The 23,339-nt window shown below is 35.7% G+C and overlaps 1 protein-coding gene across 2 annotated transcripts in view; it reads left to right on the forward strand.

The window, feature by feature from the left end:
• Nachralpha4 (nicotinic Acetylcholine Receptor alpha4) overlaps positions 1-23,339 on the forward strand; it is a 313,703-nt gene that overhangs the window by 230,280 nt on the left and 60,084 nt on the right. For both annotated transcript variants that reach the window (XM_064074499.1, XM_064074500.1), the window contains one exon: positions 21,888-22,003. In XM_064074499.1, the coding sequence (XP_063930569.1) occupies positions 21,888-22,003 (116 nt within the window). The remainder of the gene's footprint in view (positions 1-21,887; positions 22,004-23,339) is intronic.

Genomic DNA, 23,339 nt, shown 5'->3' on the forward strand with positions numbered 1-23,339 from the left:
CTGCGAAATCGAAACAGTGTCTATTTCGTGTTCTGGAGTCTCAAATCGGGGGAACTAGTTGTGGTTTGATCCCAAGTGTAATTGGAACAGGATCTGTTTCAAACCCGGGAGTCTCAGTTCCGAGCAGTGGTTGTGTCCTGATTCCGGTAATGATTGTTAATTAATGTCAAGCCCGGGAGTCTCAATTCCGGGGATTGGTTGTGGTTTAATTTCTGACGTGATTGGGCAGGGCACCATCAAATCTGGGAGTCCCAATTCCGAGAAACGGTTACGGCTTGGTTCCTGCTATAATAATTATAATTGGAACAGGGTCTATTTTAATTCCTGGAGTCTTGGTTCAGGGGATTGTTTGTAATTTGATACCTGGGATAACTGTAACAGGGTCTATTTCAAGGCCAGGAGTTTCTTTTCCAGGTATTGCTGGTGGTTTGATTCCTGTTATTATTTGTAATAAATCTATTTCAAGTCTAATGTTCTAGATTTCGGGGATTGGTTGTGTTTTGATTCCTGGAAAATTAGAACAGGGTCTATTTCAAGTTCGGGAATCTTATTTCCGGGGATTGGTTGTGGTTGGATTCCTCGAATGATTGGTAATGGATGTACTTCAAGTCTAGGAGTCCCAATTCCAGGAAATGCTTGTGGTTTGACTCCTGCAATAATAATTAGAACAATGTATATTTCAAGTCCACGAGTCTCAATTCAGGGAATTGGTCGTGATTCGATTTCCGGGATAATCGTAAGAGAGTTTATTTTAATCCCAAAAGTCTCAATTCCGGAAAATGGTTGTGGTTCGTTATTCGAAATGGTTTTGATCGATCTACTTCGGGTCTGAGTGTCCAAATACCGGGGAATGGTTGTGGTTTCAATCCTGGAAATTTTAGCAGAGTCTACTTCAAGTCTGGCAGTTTCAATTCGAGGGAAATGGTTGTAGTTCAATCCCTGGGATAATTGAAACAAATTATATTTCAAGTCCACGAGCCTCAGTTCCGGGAATTGGTTGTGTTTTAATTCCTCGAATTGGTAATGGATGTACTTAATGGAAATGGTTTTTGATCGATCCCAATACCGGGGAATGGTTTTGGTTTGAATCTTGGGAATTTGAACAGGGCCTACTTCAAGTCTGGCAGTTTCAATGCGATGGAAATGGTTGCGGTTTGATTCTTGCGATAATTGGAACAGGGTCGATTTCAAGTTTGGGAATCTTAATTCCGGGGATTGGTTGTGGTTTGATTCCTGGAAATTTGAACAGGGTCTAATTCAAGTCTGGGAGTCTCAATTCGAGGGAAATGGTTGTAGTTCAATCCCTGGGATAATTGGAAGAAAGTATATTTCAAGTGCAGGAGTCTCAATTCCGGGAATTGGTTGGGTTTTGATTTCTAAAATAAATGGTAACGGATGTACTTCAAGTATAGGGGTCCAAATTCCGGGAAATGGTTGTGGTTTGACTACTGCGATATTTAGAACAGTGTAATTTCAGATCCGCGAGTCTAAGTTCAGGAAATTAATAATCATAACACAGGTTATTTTAATTCCAAAAGTCTCAATTCCGGAAAATAGTTGTGATTTGTTTCCGGAAACGGTTTTTAATCGATATACTTCAAGTCTGAGTGTCCCAATATCTGGGAAAGGTTTTGGTTTGAATTTTGCTATAGTTGGAACAGTGTATATTTCAAGTCCGGGACTCTCAAATTCGGGAAATGGTTGTGGTTTAACTCCTGCAATAATTAAAACAGGCTCTATTTCAAGTCCGGGAGTCTCTAGCCATTGAATTGGTCGTGATTTGATTCCTCGGATAATCGTAACAAGGTATATTTTAATTCCGAAAGTCTCAATTCCGGAAAATGGTTGTGATTTGTTTCCGGAAATGGTTTTAAATCTATCTGCTTTAAATCTGAGTGTCCGAATAGCGGGAAATGGTTGTGGTTTGAATCCAGCAATGGTTGGAACAGTGTATATTTCAAATCCGGGACTCTCAAATCCGGGAAATGGTTGTGGTTTGACTCCTGCGATAATTGAAACAGGCGCTATTTCAAGTCCGGGAGCCTCAATTCAGGGGATTAGTCGTGATTTGATTCCTCGGATAATCGTAACAGAATATATTTTTATTCCGAAAGTCTCAATTCCGGAAAATGGTTGTGATTTGTTTCCGGAAATGGTTTTAAATCGATCTGCTTTAAATCTAAGTGTCCGAATAGCGGGAAATGGTTGTGGTTTGAATCCTCCGATGGTTGGAACAGTGTATATTTCAAGTCCGGGACTCTCAATTCCAGGAATTGGTTGTAGGTTGTAGTTTAGTTCTTAGGATAATTGTAACAGGGCCTATTTTACTTCTGGGAGACTCAGTTCTGGGGATTGCTTGTGATTTGATACCTGGGATAATTAAAAAAGGTTCTAGTTCAACCCTAGATCTCTCAATTCCAGGGACTTATTGTGTTTTGATCCCCGAAATGATTGGTAATGGAGGTACATCAAGTCTAGGAGTCCCAATTTCAGGTAATGGTTGTGGTTTGACTTCTGTGGTAATCGGAACAGTGTATATTTCAAGTCCGGGAGTCACAATTTAGGGGAATTGGTCGTGATTTGATTCCTGGGATAATTGTAACGGGGTATATTTTAATTCTGGAAGTCTCAGTTCCTGAAATTGGTTATGATTTGATTCCGGAAGTGATTTTTAATAGATCTACTTCAATTTTGGGTGACCCAATTCCGGGGAATGCTGTGGTTTGACTCCTGCGGTAATTGGAATAGCGTAAATTTCAAGTCTGGGAGTCTCAATTCTGGGGATTGGTTGTGATTTAAATGTTGGGATAATTTTAACATGGTCTATTTTTTTTGGGGACTCTCAATTTCGGGTATTGCTCGTGATTTGATACCTGAGATAATTGAAATATTGTCTATTTCAAGTTCAGGAGTCTCTTTTTCAGAGATTGATTGTGGTTTGATTCTTGAAATGAATTGTAATAGATATACTTCAAGTCCTATGTTGGTTATGATTTGATTCCTGGGATAATTGGAACAATCTATTTTAATTTAGTTTAGTTTTATTAGTCTCAGTTCCGGGGATTGGTTGTGGTTTGATTCCTAGGAGATTAAAACAGAGTCTATTGGTCTATTTAATGTCCGAGAATCTCAAATCAGGGGAAATGGTGGTGATTTGATCACTGCTATAATTGGAACAGGGTATATTTCAAGTGCTTTGATTCTCTGAAGTGATAATTAATGGATCTACTTCAAGTCTCGGTATCTCAATTCTGACGAATGGTTGTGGTTTGAGTCCGGCGATGATATGGTGTATATTCAAGTCCGGGACTCTCAATTCCGGGGAATGGTTGTGGTCGATCCATGGGATACTTTTACTTACTTTTATCTTGGGAGTCTCAATTTCGGGAATTGGTTGTGTTTTGAATCCTGAAATGATTGGTCTTGGATGTAGTTCAAGGCTAAGAGTCCCAATTCGATGGCATGATTGCGGTTTGGTTCTTGCGATAATTGAAAGATTCAAGTCCCAGAGTCTCAATTCCCGGGTTGATTGTGCTTTGATTTGTAAAATGATTCGTAATAGATCTAATTCAAGTCCGGGAGTCTCAACTTGGCGATTGGTTGTGATTTTATGTCTGGAAAATTGTAACAAAAATTTCCAGAAATTATTTTGGTTTGATCCCTCGAATAATTGAGACAGGGAACATTTCAAGTACGGAAGTCTCAAGTCCGGGGAGTAGTTGTTTGATTCCAGTAATGATTGGCATACAATCAACTCAAGTCCGGGAGTTTCGAGTACGGAGATTGGTCGTGGTTTCGTTTCTGGAATGACTGGTACAAGGTCCACTTTAAGTAAGAGAGTCTCAATTCCGGGGAGTGATTACGGTTTGATTCCTCGAATAATAATTGATATTAGATCTACTTCAAATGCGGGGATCCCAATTCCACGAATTAGTTGTAGTTTCATTCTTGAGATGATTGGAACTGGAGCTTTTTCAAATCCGGGAGTCTGAATTCCTGGTCCAGTTTACCTGATCTTTCCCGGCATGCCATGATCGACCTACCCAATGTGACTGCACCTGATCTGACCACCAACAATTTAGGCCAGAAATTAATGCAAAATTATAACGATAAATAAGTTGATACTCTATTTTTCAAAGAACACCTTTATATTGAAAACAATACTCTCACATTTGTTACATTTGTCAGCGCCGCTCAGTACTTGTGCGCAAATCGAATTAAACCATCTAAATTCCCGAATAAGCGTCTTACATTTTTATGAGTTCTATCTGATGATGATCAAACAAGCGGCTTTTTTATTCGAAAGCACGTTCCGTTTGAACGTGAGCGCTGGATTTGTGGTTAATTTATGGCGCTTAAACTTTCCCGCTAGCAGTAAAAATTGAAACATTGTCCATGTTTTAAAACGGTTAATGGAGCAGAAGCGGATGTGCGCGACGCACGACTGACGCGACCGTCAAATATCAAACGAAAAGTAGCGCAAGCTAATTGCATTATCATAAAATAAATTGCCCTAAACTTGCAAAGTAATTTGCATCGTGCAGCCTCAGGCGGAATATGTCGTTATGGGATAAATGGGCGGCGTGGAAGTGCGCCGAGGCGGGCAATAGGGCTCCATTATGGGCAGATTTTATTAGTTATTGCGCGAGAATGGCACGAGGTTACAAAATCGTCTCCGTGCTCGGCTTCGTGGACGATGTTTTGCTTTCGGATGACCGGGGGAATATTAATTTGTGTTTTACGCAAGGGCTTGATATTTCCTAATTAACGGGATATTGTTCGAGGATTAGGCTTTTTGTTGCGTAACGGAGTCGAGTGTTTGTACATCTGCAAGCTTGCCGTAATTGGCGGTGTCAAGTGTCTAATAATTCTGTTTATTTTAACTTGCGACTAAAGAACTTATTAAGGGTGGTTTAGCTGATCAGGAAATTGTGTTATTTGTGCAGCTAACAACGCTGAGTGGAGCTTTTTATGACAATGCGATGAGATCAAAGTTCGTTATGCTATGGTTACAAATGCTTACTCTAGTGTTCTAATTAATTATCGAACCGCATTGTGGGCGATGTTACGTGATGGTTCACTTGACCTTATTCCAAACTAAAGTGACACTTGAGGAAAACTAAATTTTCATTCAATTTTTCGATTTACCTTATTAAATTTTAATCAAAATTAATCTTTAGTTCAGGTGTTTTTTCTATTCCGACAGATCACGAAATCGAACAGTGATAAAGTTGTAACTTTTCCATTGATGAGTCCAAAATATTTGGTGACATTATGGATTCGAAAAAAAGGGTCAAAAACATTCTTATATCTGATTGAAATTCAGTTTCTGGCCCAATTTTGCACTGTTGAGCCGGTTTCTACCATCAGCTGTTAAATATTTTCATTATTTTGAACGATATTCTTATTAAATTTAAGTCAAAAAGCAAATTTCAAATTTAACGCCCGATAACTCCGGAACGGTATTACATTTCGACTTAAGGCCTTCACCATTAGATTTTTTTAAGTCTTTTAACCGTTATGACGAATTTTTAGGGTAGAATCTACATCTCTTTAGAATCGACGGGGAAAAATATAGGAGGGTGCCATTTTTTCGTAATGTCGTTGGGTAAAAAATTAAAAAAGAAAACAGGACCGCCCAAAGACAAATTGTGAAGCTAAATTCTTGATTTTTATTCGAAAAACAACTTTGCCATCAGCGTTTACAACGAAATGTTTAAAAATTATATGAAATAGACACAATAAGCTACAATCGTAAACACCGCCCCAATTCTTCGGCCAATGAAATGATTTATTAAGGTGGGGCTCGTGCGAGTGGGAGGAGCATCATTAATATTGCGTTTTAAATATAATTCTCACGTACGGGATGCTTATTTAGCACAGTCGAATCATTTCTAGATATTTTATTTCAAAGTTTAACAGAATTACCCGAGATTCAATAATATAATAATGTTGGGTGGGTGGGCGGGGCTATTACTTGTTTATGAGACTGTCGAAAAAACTTAGCTCCGCCCACCTCCTTCCTCCATTTCACTGACTTATTTTATTAACTGTTCTAAAAATTTGGATTTTGATTTGACAAGCGGTAGAATCTAAGATTTAAATCAAAGTAAAAAGTGGCCCCACCCACCCACCCCTCCTTTGTTTTGATAATTTATTTTACTGGCTCTGAGAAGAAAGTTACATTTTCCATTGACAAATACTAGAATTTAGGACTTTATTTATAAAATTTAGATTTTTCTTGGAAAAACGACTTGGCCAAAGCGTTTACAACGAAATGTTTAAAAATTATATAAAAGAACACAACGAGGTACAAGTGTAAACCCCGCCCCAATTCCCCGGCCAATGAAATGATTTATTAAGGCGGGGCTCGTGAGACTGGGAGGAGCGTTTTAAATATAATTCTTACGTATGGGATGCTTATTTAACACCAGCCGAATAGTTTCTAGATATTTTGTTTACAATTTATCTAGTTTCTCTCAAAGAGTTTAACAGAATTACCGGAGATTCAACAATATAATTATCTTATTAGTGAACAATATTAAGAGTAGTCACTAGAATCAAGAGTGGGGTGGGTGGGCGGGGCTATTACTTGCTTATAACTTATAAGACTGTAGAAAAAAGCTAGAATTTTGATTTGAAAAGCGGTAGAAACTAAGATTTAAATCAAAGTAAAAAGACTGAAATTGGTAAAGTTAGTGATTTTCAAGGAAATGGGGGCCCGTTTAAGGAAGACAGCTTGATTTTATGTAAATCTAAAATATTTGACGATTCGAAAAATTGTGTCAAAAAAAAACATTATCCTATTTGAGTAAAATTCAGTTTCTAGAGTAACTTTACACCGCTGAATCCTTTTCCGGCGGCAATTTTTGAATATTTTCATTACTGAAGACAAAATTCTGATAAATATAAAGTCAAGAAGCAAATTTCAAATTTAACGGCCGATAACTCCGGAACGGTATTCCATCTGGACTTGCAGCTTCCAGCATTCGATTTCTTGAAGTCTTTTAGCTCTAATGGCTAGTTTTTGGGTTGGAATCTACGTCTGTTTAGAATCGGCGGAGAAAAATGTAGGACAGTGTCATTTTTTAAGTGTCTTTGGTTAAAAAATTAAAAAAAAATTTTGACGGCTGGTACACAACTTTTGAAGCAAGATTGGTGTTGATGAGCATCGAATTAGTGAAATTAGGAATTTTCAAACAAATAGAGGTCCGTTTAAGAGGGATAGCTCGATTTTATATAAATTCGAAAAAGAAATTTGGCTATTCGGAAAAATTTGTCAAAAAACAACATTATCCCATCTGGCTAAAATTCGATTTCTAGACTAATTTTCCACCGCTGAGTACGTTTCTGTCGTTAGGTGTTAGATATTGTCATTATTTTAAACAAAATTCTTATTAAATTTGAAGTCAAAAAGCAAATTTCAAATTTAACGACCGATAACTTCGGAACGGTATTGCATTTGGACTTACAGCTTCCAGATTAGAATTTCTTGAAGTCTTTTAGCTCTAATGGCTAATTTTTAGGGTGGAATCTGTGTTTGTTTAGAATCAGCAGAGAAAAATGTAGGGCAGTGTCATTTTTTAGGAGTGTCTGGTTAAAAAATTAAAAAGAAATCCGGACAGCCGGCACACAATTTTTGAAGCCAGATTCTTGTTGATGAGCATCGAGTTGGTGAAATCAGAAATTTTCAAACAAATGGGGGTCCGTTTAGAGGGACAGCTTGATATATAAATTCGAAAAAAAATTTGGCGATTCCGAAAAATTTGTCAAAAAAGTTGTATATTTTTATTATTTAGACACAATTCTTATTAAATCCAAAATCAAAAAGGAAATTTAAAATTTAACGGTCGATAACTTCGGAACGGTATTGCATTTAAACTTACAGCTTCCAGCATTCGATTTCTTGAAGTCTTTTAGTCCTATTGGCAAGTTTTTAAGGTGGAATCTACGTCTGTTTAAAATCGGCGGAGAAAAATGGAGGAAAGTGTCATTTTTTAGAAGTGTCTTTGGTTAAAAAATTAAAAAAAAAATCCGGGCAGCCGGTACACAACTTTTGAAGCCAGATTATTGTTGATGAGCATTGAATTAGCGAAATTAGAAATTTTCAAACAAATGGCGGTCCGTTTAAGAGAAATATCTTGATATTATATAAATTCGAAAAAAAAAAATTTGGCGATTCGGAAAATTTTTTCAAAAAAAAAACATTATCCTAACTGGCTAAAATTTGATTTCCAGACTAATTTTGCACCGCTAAGTACGTTTCTGGCGTCAGGTGTTGGATGTGTCCATTATTTTAGACACGATTCTTATTAAATCCAAACTCAAAAAGCAAATTTCAAATTTAACGGCCGATAACTTCGGAACGGTATTGCGTTTGGACTTACAGCTTCCAGCATTAGATTTCTTGAAGTCTGTTAGCTATAATAGCTAGTTTTTAGCTTGGAATCTACGTCTGTTTAGAATCGGCCGAGAAAAATGTAGGACAGTGTCATTTTTTAAAAGTGTCTTTGGTTAAAAAATTAAAAAAAAATTCGGGCAGCCGGTACACAACTTTTGAAGCCAGATTATTGTTGATGAGCATTGAATTAGTGAAATCAGAAATTTTCAAACTAATGGCGGCCCGTTTAAAAGGAATATCTTGATATGATATAAATTCGAAAAAAAAAAAAACTGGCGATTCGGAAAAATTTTTCAAAAAAAAAACATTATCCCATCTGGCTAAAATTCGATTTCCAGACTTATTTTGCACCGCCGAGTACGTTTCTGGAGTCAGGTGTTGGCTGTTTTCATTATTTTAGACACGATTCTTATTAAATCCAAACTTAAAAAGCAAATTTCAAATTTAACGGCCGATAACTTCGCAACAGTATTGCATTTGGACTTACAGCTTCCACCATTCGATTTCTTGGAGTCTTTTAGCTCTAATGACTAATTTTTAGGGTGGAATCTACGTCTGTTTAGAATCGGCGGAGAAAAATGTAGGACAGTGTCATTTTTTAGGAACGTCTTTGGTTAAAAATTAAAAAAAAATCCGGACGGCCGGTACACAACTTTTGAAACTAGATTGTTGTTGATGAGCATCGAATTAGTGAAATCAGAAATTTTCAAACAAATGGGGGTCCGTTTAAGAGGAAAATCTTGATATTATATAAATTCGAAAAAAATATTTGGCGATTCGGAAAAATTTGTCAAAAAGGAAAACATCATCCTATATGGCTAAAATTCAATTTCTGGACTAATTTGGCATCGCTGAGTCAGTTTCTGGCCACAGTTGTTACATTTTTTCCTTATTTTAGACACAATTCTTATTAAATCTAAACTCAAAAAGCAAATTTCAAATTTAACGACCGATAACTCAAGAACGGTGTGCTATTCGGACTTACGGCTTCCAAGATTCGTTTTCTTGAAGTCTTTTAGCTCTGATGGTTAATTTTTAGGATGGAATTTGCGTTTACTTAGAATTGACGGAGAAAAATGTAGGACAGTGACATTTTTTAGGAGTCTCTTTCGTGAAAAAATTTAAAAAAAATCCGGACAACCGATTCATAACTTTTGAAGCCAGATTCTTGTTCAGGAGACCCGAATTAGTGAAATTAGCAATTGTCAAAACAATGGGGGTCCGTTTAAGAGAGAACTTGAATTATATAAATCCGAAATAAATATCTGGCGAATCGAAAAATTGTAAAAAAAAACATGGTCCCACCTGACATAAATTTTTAAATTCAGTTTCTAGACTAATGTGGCATCGCTGAGTCCGTTTCTGGGCACAGTTGTTAAATATTTTCATTATTTTAGACATAATTCTTATTAAATTTAAACTCAAAAAGCAAATTTCAAATTTAACGGCCGATAACTTCAGAACGGTGTGGTATTTGGACTTACGGCTTCCTGCATTCGATTTCTTGAAGTCTTTTAGCTGTAATGGTTAATTTTTAGGGTGGAATCTGCGTTTCTTTAGAATTGACGGAGAAAAATGTCGGACAGTGACATTTTTTATGAGTGTCTTCGGTGAAAAAATATAAAAAAAATCCGGACACACGATTCACAACTTCTGAAGCCAGATTATTGTACAGGAGACTCGAGTTAGTGAATTTAGCAATTGTCAAACCAATGGGGGTCCGTTTAAAAGAGATAACTTGAATTATATAAATCCGAAATAAATATTTGGCGATTCGAAAAATTGTTTAAAAAAAAACATTCTATCACCTGACTTAAATTCTTAAATTCAGTTTGTAGACTAATTTGGCATCGCTGAGTCCGTTTCTGGCCACAGTTGTTAAATATTTTCATTCCGATCCGGTACACAATATTTGAAGATTCTTGTTGAGGAGGCTCGAATTAGTAAAATCAGTAATTATTATTATTATTATTATTATTATTACTAATACAATGCCTCAACAGAGTGAAAACACCAATTATTAGGCAAGGAGCATAAAGATTATAACATAAAACAAAAAGAGAGAAGTGAAATTAGCAAGTTTGAATTATAACAAATAAGGAAAAAACAAAAAGAACATAGATATGAAAATGAGATTTTTAACCAAATCTAAATTTGATTTCTTGCAAACTACAGCAAAATATATCCAAATCAGCTTCAATATCGCAATAGTTACGAAGCATCTGGTACAAAGGTGATGAAGCAAGCATGTTAGTTTTAGCCCTAGGTAAGTAAAGTACAGTGGTGTAACGACTATTAACACGCGGTATTCGATAGGATATCTGTTCTACTATGTACTTACAGTCAATAAAATTGTGTATGAGTTTGTACAAAAATACCGTTAAATGCAAGGATCTTCTTTTTGCAAGGCTCTGAATACCAAATCTATTTAATAATAAGTCTTGTGGAAAATTACGAACGGGATAAGAGCCGTCCAGCATGAATGTAACAAACTTCAGAAATCTTCGCTGAATTCTTTCCAGATTGGAACTGTGGATGTTATAAAAGGGCGACCATATGACAGATGCGTATTCTAGTTTACTACGAACAAATGCAAAGTAAATTATATTAATTGAAGATACTTTAGTGAAATCTTTGGTGTTACGTACAATGAAACCTAAGCATTTGTAAGCTGAGTTTATAATTTTAGCGATGTGATGTACAAATGACAATTTGCTATCAAAAGATACACCTAAGTCACTGACAACATCCGGTCTCTCTAGAGTAACATCATCAAGGCTGTAGGGATAAGTGATTTTTTTAATCCGTCTTGTGAATGTCATGACATAGCATTTTCGTTTATTTAAATTCAGATTGTTTACTCGGCCCCAAGTCAGAATATTATCTAAATCTGTCTGCAACAATTTACAATCTGCTTCAGTCCTAATTTCAGTATATATCTTAAGGTCATCTGCGTACATTAGATATTTCGAAGTTAGTACGTTCGTTATGTCATTGATGTACAGAACAAAAAGAAGCGGACCTAAAACCGATCCCTGCGGTACCCCGGAAAGCTGCTCAAATGTATTAGACCTGAAGCCCCGATATTCAACAAAGGATGATCTTTTTTCTAAATATGATTTTAGAAAATCAATTAAAGTAGAGGAGAAGCAATAAAGTTCAAGTTTACCGATGAGAATTGAATGGTTTAAGCTATCGAATGCTTTAGAAAAGTCCAAATAGACAACATCAACTTGACCTCCTCTATCTAAACACTCTGACAAGTACTGGGTTTTACATAACAGATTAGTAACCGTAGATCGTTTATTTATAAATCCATGCTGATGTTCAGAAATCATTTTGGAAGTGTGGTAGGCTATTATGTCAGAAACAATGAATTCAAATATCTTGGCAAAATTGTTCATTATAGAAATGGGTCTGTAATTTTCGATGATATTTTTATCGCCCTTTTTAAAGACTGGACTAATTCGTGATTGTTTAAATATGTCGGGATAGGTAGATGTAGATAGAATAAGATTGTAGACAAATAATAGCGGTTTTGTGAAGATATTTATACATAATTAAATGATTAATTATTTGTATGAAAATACAAATGGGGGTCTGTTTAAAAGAGAGTTTGATATTATATAAATCCGAACTAAATATTTGGTGATTCAAAAAAATTCGTTAAAAAATATTGTCCCACGTGACTAAAATTCAGCTTCTAGACTAATTTTGCGCTAGTGAGTCTGTTTCGGGCGTCAGTTGTTAAATATTTTCATTTTTTTAGTCAAAATTCTGATTAAAGCTAAATTCAAAGTAACAAATTTCAAAATTAACGGCAGATAACTCCGGAACGGTATTACATTTGGGCTCGCGGCTTCCAGCATTCTATTTCTTGCAGCCTTTTAACTCTAATGGTTGATTTTTAGGGTGAAATCTGTCTCTGTTTAGAATCTACGGAGAAAAATGTAGGACGGTGTCATTTTTTGGGAATATCGTTGGTTAAAATATTTGAAAAAAAATCCGTACACTCGGTACACAGTATTTTAAGCCAGATTCTTCTTAAGGAAGCTCTTATTAGTAAAATCAGCAATTTTCATACAAATCGGGGTCTGTTTAAGACAGATAGCTTGATATTATATAAATCCGAAATAAATATTTGATGATTCGAAAAAATTCGTTAAAGAACATTGTCCCGCCTAATAAAATTTCAGTTTCTAGACTAATTTTGCACTAGCGAGCCCATTTCGGACATCAGTTGTTAAATATTTTCATTATTTTGGTCAAAATTCTTATTAAATTTTAATTCAAAAAGCAAATTTCAAATTTAACGGTCGATAACTCCGAAACGGTATTAGATTTGGAGTTACGGCTTCCAGCATTCGATTTATTGAAGCTTTGTAGCTGTAATGTTTAATGTTTAGGTTGAAATCTATGTCTGTTTAGAATCGACGGAGAAAAATGTAAGACGGTGTCATTTTTTGGGAATATCTTTGGTTAAAATATTTGAAAAAAAAATCCGGACACTCGGTACACAACGTTTGGAGCCAGATTCTTCTTAAGGAAGCTCTTTTTAGTAAAATCAGCAATTTTCATACAAATCTGGGTCTGTTTAAGAGAGATAGCTTGATATTATATAAATCCGAAATAAATATTTGGTAATTCGAAAAAATTCGTTAAAAAACGTTGTCCCAGGTGACTAAAATTTAGTTCCTAGACTAATTTTTCACTAGTGGGTCCGTTTCGGGCTTCAGTTGTCAAATATTTTCATTATTTTAGTCAAAATTCTTGTTAAATCTAAATTCAAAAAGCAAATTTCAAATTTAACGGCCGATAACTCCGGAACGGTATTATCTTTGGACTTACGGCTTCCAGCATTCGATTTATTGAAGCTTTGTAGCTGTAATGGTTAATTTTTAGGATGAAGTCCTTCTCTGTTTAGAATCGACGGAGAAAAACGTAGGACGGTGTAATTTTTTAGGAGTATCTTTGGTTAAAATATTTGAAAAAAAATCCGGACACCCAGTACACAACTTTTGAAGCCAACTTCTTGTTGAGGCTCGAATTAATAAAATCAGCAATTTTCAAACAAATGGCCGTTCGTTTAAGGGAAATAGCTAGATACATAGATAACAGCTAAAACACAACTTTTTTTCTGAATGACTCTAATAGGCTATAATTTTTTTGTAAACAAAAATACTGTTATAAATAGGTACTTTTTACAGTCGCTTCATTTTTTTTTTTTCGTAATGTACCTTATATATTTTCCTTGGTTGGTACCTACTATTTAAAAAGAAAATGAAAATTTTTGTCGCTTAGCTTGACAAGTTTTCTTAATTTTTTTAAAAGTGTTGATGCAATTTCGGGCGTCGTGATAAACTTATATGTGGCCAAAATAATGACTGACTTTTTTTAAATGTGGCAAATTATATATTTTTTTTAAACTGAAAAATTAAAAATGGGTTTTTTATGAATTTGAAGGTATACGACGATTTTTGTACTAGGTAGTAATAAAAATTATTTTTTTTTCTATTAAGCGTTTCACATCCCGAATAGGTCTGACGTCTTTATGATTTTTACATTTTTTTTTTTATATATATAAAAATCTCACATTTTGCATCACCTTACCTCCGAAATATCAAATATCAAACGACAATTCATCATAATTCGTCGAACTGGCGAACCTCCTGAAACGAAACCATCTCGAGTAGGCGTATTCCCAATCACATTATAAAGGTACGTCTTCACGGAACCGGAATCAAGTTATTCATTTTTTCCCCAAATCACCGAACATTTTTATAGGCAAGCGCCTATTCCCCCTAAATTTTTCTATACCTACTTGAACAAACAAAGCTCCCGAAAATCCGAAACGAAGTTACGAATACGTAACAGGTTGATATCGAATTTTTGTTTGAAGAGATAAGTAAATCTTACCAACACAATTTAGACAGATGCGAATAAAAGTTGTTTCGTGGCAATTTTTAGAATAAGCTTGTCATATTTGATTCCAAACTTCACCTTTATTTTTATTTGTAGTAGAATTTGTAGCCTAGAAGCCATAAACAACCACTCTAACATGTGAATAAAACAAACCAGACTAAAATCTGTTTTAATAACTCGCTGCATATAAATCCAGCTCGATAGTGCTTTCGTAGCTAGCACACTTTCTACGACGCGTTTGAGCGCGTTTTTGCCGTTTTTTGAATTTTGACTGTGGTGTAATTATTTTTGACGCACCACAAATTTTATACCTTTTCCATTAAGGGAGGTTAGTGTTAGACAGTTACGGTAAATGTTAGATAGATGTCGCTTCGTTGGCTCTGCGGCATGATAGCGCTACCAACCTAGAAACAATTAAAAAAAAAAAAAGAATAAAAATTGCATCATTACGAGAGAACAATTAGAACGTTTGCTGAAACACTTTCAGGTGTAAAGTCTAGATTAAGTTCGGTAAGTATGACAGTAAACAAAGCACTTCCACTTTAATTTAATAAACGTAATTAAAAGAAATGCCGGTGTGTACAGAATAATGGCTTGTCTTGCGCTTCGTGCTTTACATGGTTCCTGTGATGCTTTAGTTTATATCAAGGGTTTCCAGCTGTAATATGAAACAATACATTACACGGGGTTTCATTACTCGCCTGGCAAAATTCTTTCTTAATAAAAACTGTCTAAATAAGAACGATTAAACCTAACCTAAAACACAGTAGGGTTTAGACAAAAGTACACGAGCACAAATGCACGTCGTCTTTTTCTGGAGATTTACTACGCTTTTGCTTGAACCTCACTGTCTAATAAAAAACGCTTTGCTTGCCTCATCTCTAACCCACAGCATGCTCATCATCATCCGACACGAACAAGCTCACACAGGTTCTAACCAGTAGCAACCACTTATACCAACTTAGTGTAAAGGATATGTACAAACTCAACCGACTTTTTCTCCTCCAGTAATTAAACTGTTCTAAAAGTACCACCTAAAGTACAAAGCTCTAAGCTCGACTTAACTACAAACTAAACTGCTTTAGCTTTTTAACTATTCCACTGCTGAGTACAATCCCGTCGACAAAGAATCAAGTCTGAGATCATCCCTCGTTTGTTGTGTTTTTATCAAAGAAAGTAAGACACTTTGTGAAGAGGTTGCGTGTTCGTTACGCATACAGGAAGTTCCTCTGAAAGTATTCAGATTAGGTAAACGAGACAATTTTCCGGGGAAAGCCATCTTTTTTAACTTAATCACGTTGGTGGTGAATGCGTGAGGGCGAAAAAGGGTGAATCTTAAACAGCAGTTAGTCGTCGTGATAATTATGTGACACACGGAGTTGCGGTTTGGTTAATGTTGTCTTCATTGGATTAAGTCTTTGGGAAGATAGGGGAATTTCTCACAAAATTTAACGAGCAATGACAACTAACAAGCGCATTAAGTGCGAAAGGACGGACGTTTTTTAAGATCTGGCGTTTAGATGGGGTATTTAGAGTGTTTAAGCTTGTTGCAGATTTTTCGGTCGGGGTTGCAACAGTGGGGTGAGTGGCGAATTATCACTGATGTACGTGGAGAGCAGGAATGGATTTAAGACTGATCCCTGCAGAGGTCGATTAGTATTTTATTTTTTTAAAGAAGTTGAAGTGTTTTTTAAATTTTAGTTTATTAAAGTTCAATTAACAAAAAATAAATTTTCAGCAAATTAAATGAAAAGTTTATACTCAAAAGTAAGCAGTTTTGAATCATTTTCAAAATCAAAAAGTGCATGTCAAAAAATATATCAAAAATTTTTAAAATTTAATTTCGTATAGTTGTCAATTTTTTTGAGAGTGTTGTTTCAAGCCAAATTGTACAAAATTAAGCTGCCTATACGAGGGGTAGAATTATATCAAATAATAAATACTTCTTCCAAGTTTACATGTATTTCGTCGAGGTACGTTTTTTAAATCTCGGATGCGCCTCGTAAAAAAATTTCGATTAACCTATTTGTTCTTGTAAGCTATCAGTAAAGATAAAAATAAAATTTCAGTGGGTGTAAAGTTAAAGTAATTGTAGGTATTTTTTTTAACTAATTTTCAAATAAAAGTGATCCAGTGATTTAAGTTGTAACCAATTTTTTTTTTTTAATAATCTTGAAACAAAACTATTTATATATGTATTCCTATATATTATTACTGTTTATCCTGATTTAAATTCCTAGAATTTAATACCCAGTAAAATAAACCTCTCATGAAATCGGAATTTTAGATCAAAAAATATACCCGTCAACTTATAAAACCTTGTCGAAACTAACCTAGGCTGATTTGAACTAACCTGACTAACTTGACCTCAACTATACCTGGTCTAATACCCAGTCTATATTGCTTTGATCCGATTTTTGAACTAGTCTATTCTGACCTAATCTGGCTTGGTTCCAATTTACTCACCTTGAACTAACTTAATTTATAACCTAGGTTGACTTGAACTGACCTGAGTACATGACCTAAGCTACATTGAACTCAATTGAACTGAACTGAACTGAACCTAACTGAATCTTACGTTACTTTAGGTTGATTTGATCTGACCTAAACTTACATGACCTGACTTGATTTGAGCCTGATCTGACTTGACCTAGTTCAACCCGACTTGACTCGAACTAACCTAATCTTAGTCTTAGGTTAACTTGAACTCCTCTAAACGAAACATACGTAACATGATCTAATCTGATACGAATTAGGTTCATTTAACCTAATTTGAACCTAGATGATCTAGCCTGATCGTCTATTCCATAATCGGTCCCGACTTGAACTGGCCTAGTCTGATTTGATTTGGCCTGTTTAACCTAAGTTAGCCCATATTAAGTAATCGATGATCTGAGGTAACTCACATAACCTAAACTGATGTGAATTGAATTTGACTGTCCTAAGCGATTCTTGCGTAACTTGACCTGATATAAGCCAATCTAAGTAGGTTTAACTTGAACTCACATGACTTTATCTGATCTTAAACTATTCTATAACCTGGACAAGCTTAAACTGTTCTAGTTTGACTAAATATGGCTTGACCTGATGACTTACCTAATCTGTTCGTCTCAAGATGACTTAGCCTGACCTGATTTGGGGTGTCCTGATCTGGATTGATATATCCTGGGATTATCTGACTTGGCCTGTTCTTGATCTCACCTGATCTGGTCTGTCATATTCTAGTTTGCTCTGACTTGATTTAAACTTGCATGACCTGACTTATTCTATGACTTGAACCGACTTGAATTGTCTCAGTATGACCTGACTTGGCCTGGCTCGACTTGACTTGGACTGAATTAAGTTTATCTATGACCTGGACTGACTGTTATGACCCGATCTGATCTGAGCTGAATTTCACTAACTTGAACCTACTGATCTGGTCTAATCCTATCTAGGCTGTTTTGACCTGACTTAAACATAAATGACCTGACCTGACCTCAGCTATTCAATGACCTGGAGCAACTTTAACTGATCTAATCTGGCCTGACTTGGCCTGGTTTGACTTAAGTTAATTATCGGTGACCTGGACTGACTTGAACTGACCTGATCTGATTGACATGATTTCATAAGATCTGAACTGAATTCAACTGGCCTAAGTGAATCTTACGTAACCTGATCTGATACGACTCGACCTACGTTGGTTGGACGTAAATTATACTTACATGATCTAGGCTTAGGTTGACCTGACTGCCCTGGTCCGAATTGACTTGTCTGAACTAACCTTATCTATGACCTGAGCTGAATTGAACTGATCTAACTGTCATGACCTAAACTGATCTGAACTGAAGTGCACTAAATGGAACCTATGTAACCTGATCTATTCTAATACAGTCTAGGTTGACTTAACCAGATTTGATCCACTATTCCATTTTCTGGACCAACTAACGCTGTTGTAGTCTGAACTGTCTTGGCCTAAACTTTCTTGAACCTGACTAATATAACATAAACTGATCTGAATTGAATTTAGTTGACCTAAATTGATCTTACGTGACTTAATTCGACCTTCAGCTATTTTATAATCTGGGCCAGCTTAAACTGTTCTAATTTGACTTAATGCGGCTTTGTCTAATCTGATCTGGTTTGACCTAATTTATCTGATCTGTTCGTCTTAAAATGACCTAGCCTGATCTGATTTCGGCTGTCCTGGCCTGGTTTGATATAATCTGGGATTATCTGACCTGATCTGGTCTGTCCTGGTTTAACTTGGTTTCAATTGATATAAACTTACACGACGAAGCCTGACTTAACCTATTGTTTGACTTGGACTGACTTGAACTGGCTTAATCTGACCTGATCTGATTGTCATGATCTGAACTTAATTGCACTAACTGGAATCTACGTAATCTGGTCTAGTTGTTTTGATCTGACTTAAATATAAATGATCTGGGCTGGCCTCAGCTACTCTATGACCTGGGGTAACTTGGACTGGCCTAATCTGACCTGACTTGGTCTGACTTAAGTTGATCTAAATTAAGTAATCGATGACCTGGACTGACTTGAACTGAGCTCATCTGACTGACTTGGTGTAACCTGATCTGAATTGAATTTAACTGACCTAAATGAATCTTTCGTGACATGATTTGTTATGACTCGGTCTAGGTTGTTTGGCATGAATAAACATGATATATACTTAGATGATCTAGCCTGATTTAACTTAGTCCATGATCTGGGCCGACTTGAAATGACTTAGTCTGATCCGACTGGCCTGATATGAATTGACTTGACCTGATCTGGTCTGTCCTGGTATAACCTGGTTTGAGTTGATTTAAATTTACATGACGTAGTCTGACCTAACCTACTGTATGACTTGGACTGACTTGAATTGGCTTAATCTGGCCTAACTTAGCCTGGTCCGACTTGACTTGGACTGAACTAGTCTAATCCATGACCTGAACTACCTTGAACTGATCTGACTGTTATGACCTGAACTGATTTGAACTGAATGGCACTCATTAGAATCTAGGTAATCTTATCTAGTTGTTTTGATCTGACTTAAACATAAATCATCTGGCCTGACTTCACCTACTCTATGGCCTGGGCTAACTTGGACTGGCCTAATCTGACCTGACTTGGCCTGGTCTGACTTAAGTTGATCTAAAATAAGTAATCTATGACCTAGACTGACTTCAACTGAGCTACCTGACTGACATGATGTAACCTGATCTGAATTGATTTTAACTGACCTAAATGAATTTTACGTGACCTGATTTGATATGACTCGGTCTAGGTTGATTTGACATGATTTAACTTAGTCCATGGTCCGGGCCCACTTGAAGTGGCTTAGTCTGATCCGACTGGCTTGGTACGAATTGATTTACGTAAACTAACCAAATCTGTGCCCTGAGCTGACTTGAACTGATCTGACTGTCATGATTTTTGATCATCTATTCTAAATTCTGAACCGACTTACGCTGCCCCAGTCAGAACCAATCTAATCTGTGATCGGATCTGACTAAAATGACCTAAAATGATCTGAATTGAATAAGTTGGCCTAAATAGATCTTATTTGACCTCATGCCTGTAAGTTGGTTTAAAATGAATAAATTTACGCGACCTTGATCTATTCTATAACCTGGGCCAGCTTGAACTGATCTATATTGACTTGATGTGTCCTGATCCGATCTGCCTTGGTTTGACCTCATTTATCTGAATTGTTCGTCTTCAAATGACCTGATTTAGGTTTTCCTGAACTGATCTGATCTTATCTGTCCCAGTCTAGGTTGGTTTGACATGATTTGAATTTACATAACCTGGCCTGACTTGACCTATTTTATAACCTGAGCCTACTTGACCTGACCTGCCCTGACCGGACTTGACTAGGCTTGAACTAACGTCACCTATGACCTGGGCTAATTTTTGATTGACATGACCTAAACTGATTTGAATGTGGCCTGACTTGACCTGAAGAATTCTGACATGATTTGAATCTGGGTTGATCTGAACTAGCCTGGTGTGATTTTTCTTGATTTGAACTGATTTGGTTTAACTTGTCCAGGTTGATTTGATTTGACTTGACATTAACTTATATGACCTGGCCTATCTTAACCTATTCTATGATCTGAACTGACCTAACTAGATCTTACGTAACCTGACGTGCCCCACCTATCTAGGTTGGTTTGACCTAATTTAACAAACAGCATACTGTCATGAACTGAATTGAACTGAGCTGACTTGAGCGGATCTTACGTGACTTCTTTTGGTCTGATGTGTCCTAGGTGTTTGAACTGACCTGAACTGGCCTATTCTATGACCTGAGCCTAACTGAACTGACCTGACTTTGACATGATCTTAGCTGATCTGACCCTGAATGATGCACTAACACAAAAATAATCTAAATGTGGAAACATTTTTTTTTACTTTTTGATTTAAAAGCAGCAATCTTTTCAAACGTCGAGAATATTCGAAAACAGACCTCCGCTTGCCTCCACTCCGTTTCATTTCATCAAAAAGGGTATTTGTTATTATTCGTGCGATGCTTTTTCGGCCAACTCCACTTCACTGTTTCAACCATTTAATTACACTTTTAATTTTGGAGTTTACTCGTGAAGAAAATTAAACTTTTCAGCAGATAACACGACTTTTTGTTTAATGGCAATTAAAAAAATATGCGACTGCGTTACGACGCTCCGCTTTAACATCTGAATAATTTTCCATTGGTTTTCATTCACTCCCTCGCTCTCGGTTTACAAAATTCAATTACATCATTTTAAGATATTAAGCTCAAAGTTTAACTGGAAATATGGATGGGTCGCCGGAAAATTCACGTAAACGGATTTATCTCTTTTAATATAACTCCCAACAGCATTGTTTAATTGATTTAGTCAATCTCGAATTATAATTAGCGGAATCATTACTGCGTTAAATATTGGCAGCGTGAACTCTGCGATTATTTATTTATCAAAGCGCTGTTAATGGGTGGATTTCAACGTACATTTGTAAATCGACAATTGAAATATTTGGTGCTTTAAAAAACTAACGAACCCGCAACTTTGTCAGTTCGATGATTTCACGCGAGATTGCTCAGCACAGGTAAAAATTTCTCTAAACCTCTGCGATAATAAAAACAAGTAAAACGTTCTTATCCCCATAAATCGAAAGCTAAATCTTTGCATGTCAGAGTCGATTCTTCTCAGCATGCTGTGTTTAATTTTCCTCAAAAGTGGCAAGTTTCTCTCAATTCTCACGGCATACATAAATTCCTTTTGATAAATGAAATTAATTCGACTTCGCGTTCGTCCTGCGGCTAAGAAATCGCCTCATTTTTCGCCGACACTGCACACTTTCCAACAAATTATGGAGTTTCGGCGCGGATTCGAAATCTGTGAAAAATTATTAAATTTGTGGAAGTCGGGGCGAAGTCAAAATTTTCCAAATCTTCTAGTTGTTGCTGTTTTGACGATTTTGTATCCATGTTTGTTACAGGTGTTTTTTTATTATTGTATATTATGTACATTTTAGCCATAAGTGTGTTGGTGTGACGTCACGTGTGGGATTTTCTTTCACTCTGGGTTGTGTTCTCTAGGTGGATCTGCGCCACATGGACGAGAAGGCCGGGAGCAACATTGTCGACGTGGGGGTCGATCTTTCCGAATTTTATATGTCCGTTGAATGGGACATCCTAGAAGTACCTGCTGTAAGGTAGGCGTAAATTTTTTCATTATAAAACTGGGGTGGAAAAAGTATCGGATTTGTGTTATCTGAAGTAATAAATTATTATTGCAGCCGGTTGTGTTAATACATTTATAGGAAGATTAATTTGATTCAAATTAATTCCGGGATTTAGCTAAAAGCGGTGTACGTAAAACAAAACGAAACAGTAATCTCTTGTTTGGAGTTTGAAGGAGAAAAATGGTTTCAGATAATTTTTTGCCAAGTTTATGATTTGGGTTTTTATCTAGATAAAAGGACAGCTTTAGCTAAATTATTAAACGTATGTGACTTTATGCGACAGATTTTGTCGTTTTTAATGACCACAATTAATTAATATTGATTGTAGTATGTTTAATGTTACATTGGACGCAACAACAATAAAAACAAAAAAATAAATACCTACGTAGAATTAGATTTTTATTATAATACTTGATGGACAATACAAAGAGCTACATAATTTAATAGTGAAATGTTTTGGTGATATTTTTATAAATTCACGATCCGGTGACTTCAAAACTGCAGCCAATTTAAAAATAAAAACTAAATTGCGATCTAAAAATGTGGATTTATTGGTCTGTGGGAGCATTTATAATGAATTTAAAACAAAATAAAATTAGGCTAAAATTTCAAAATCCGTGCATTTTCAAGTTTCGCAGTAGTTTTGATTTACGGAACTGCTGTTAAGGATAATTAAGGACATTATATATCTACGAAAGCACAGATCTTCAACTTGATGCTTTGTTAAGCCAAAACTTCTCGATTACTCAAAGCTCTCTATACATCTTACCGACTTTGGCAGTAATTATTTATTTTAAATATGTTCCCTTTGTACATGTATTTTCTACAGTTCGATCTTTTACAAAAGTTAATAGCCAACTAAAGTTGAGTAGTTTAATCATTGTACATTTTTCGTCCTAGAATTTATATTTTGCTGGAAGTATTATTAATTATCGTTTTTTTTAATAAAAATTTTGGAGGCGAATAGCCGAAAAAATTGGATTTTTTTTCTGAAAACTAATTTTTCGCTATTAGTTTTGTTTGAAAACGTATACTGAAAATAATTACCAATTAACAATTTTGTGCAAATTTTCGACAACAGTATCTTGCTTTTAGACTGCTGTAAAGATTTTTTATTTTACCTAGAGGTTTTCGAAAAGACCCATTTTTCGTCATTATTTTAAAATATACAGCGAAAATAATTCAAATTCTCGATATTGTAAAGATTTCCGGCCAGGAATTTGGTGGATTCAAAAATTTTGATAAAAATGTTCGAGGAGCCGGGAAAATTTCAAGAAACTCTTTATGAAAAAAATCTTTTTGAAAG

The sequence above is a fragment of the Zophobas morio genome, unplaced genomic scaffold (genome assembly GCF_036711695.1).
Source record: "Zophobas morio isolate AGI-343-1 ecotype UQ-CSIRO unplaced genomic scaffold, CSIRO_AGI_Zmor_V1 ptg000054l, whole genome shotgun sequence".
NCBI classification, from domain to species: Eukaryota; Metazoa; Arthropoda; class Insecta; order Coleoptera; family Tenebrionidae; genus Zophobas; species Zophobas morio.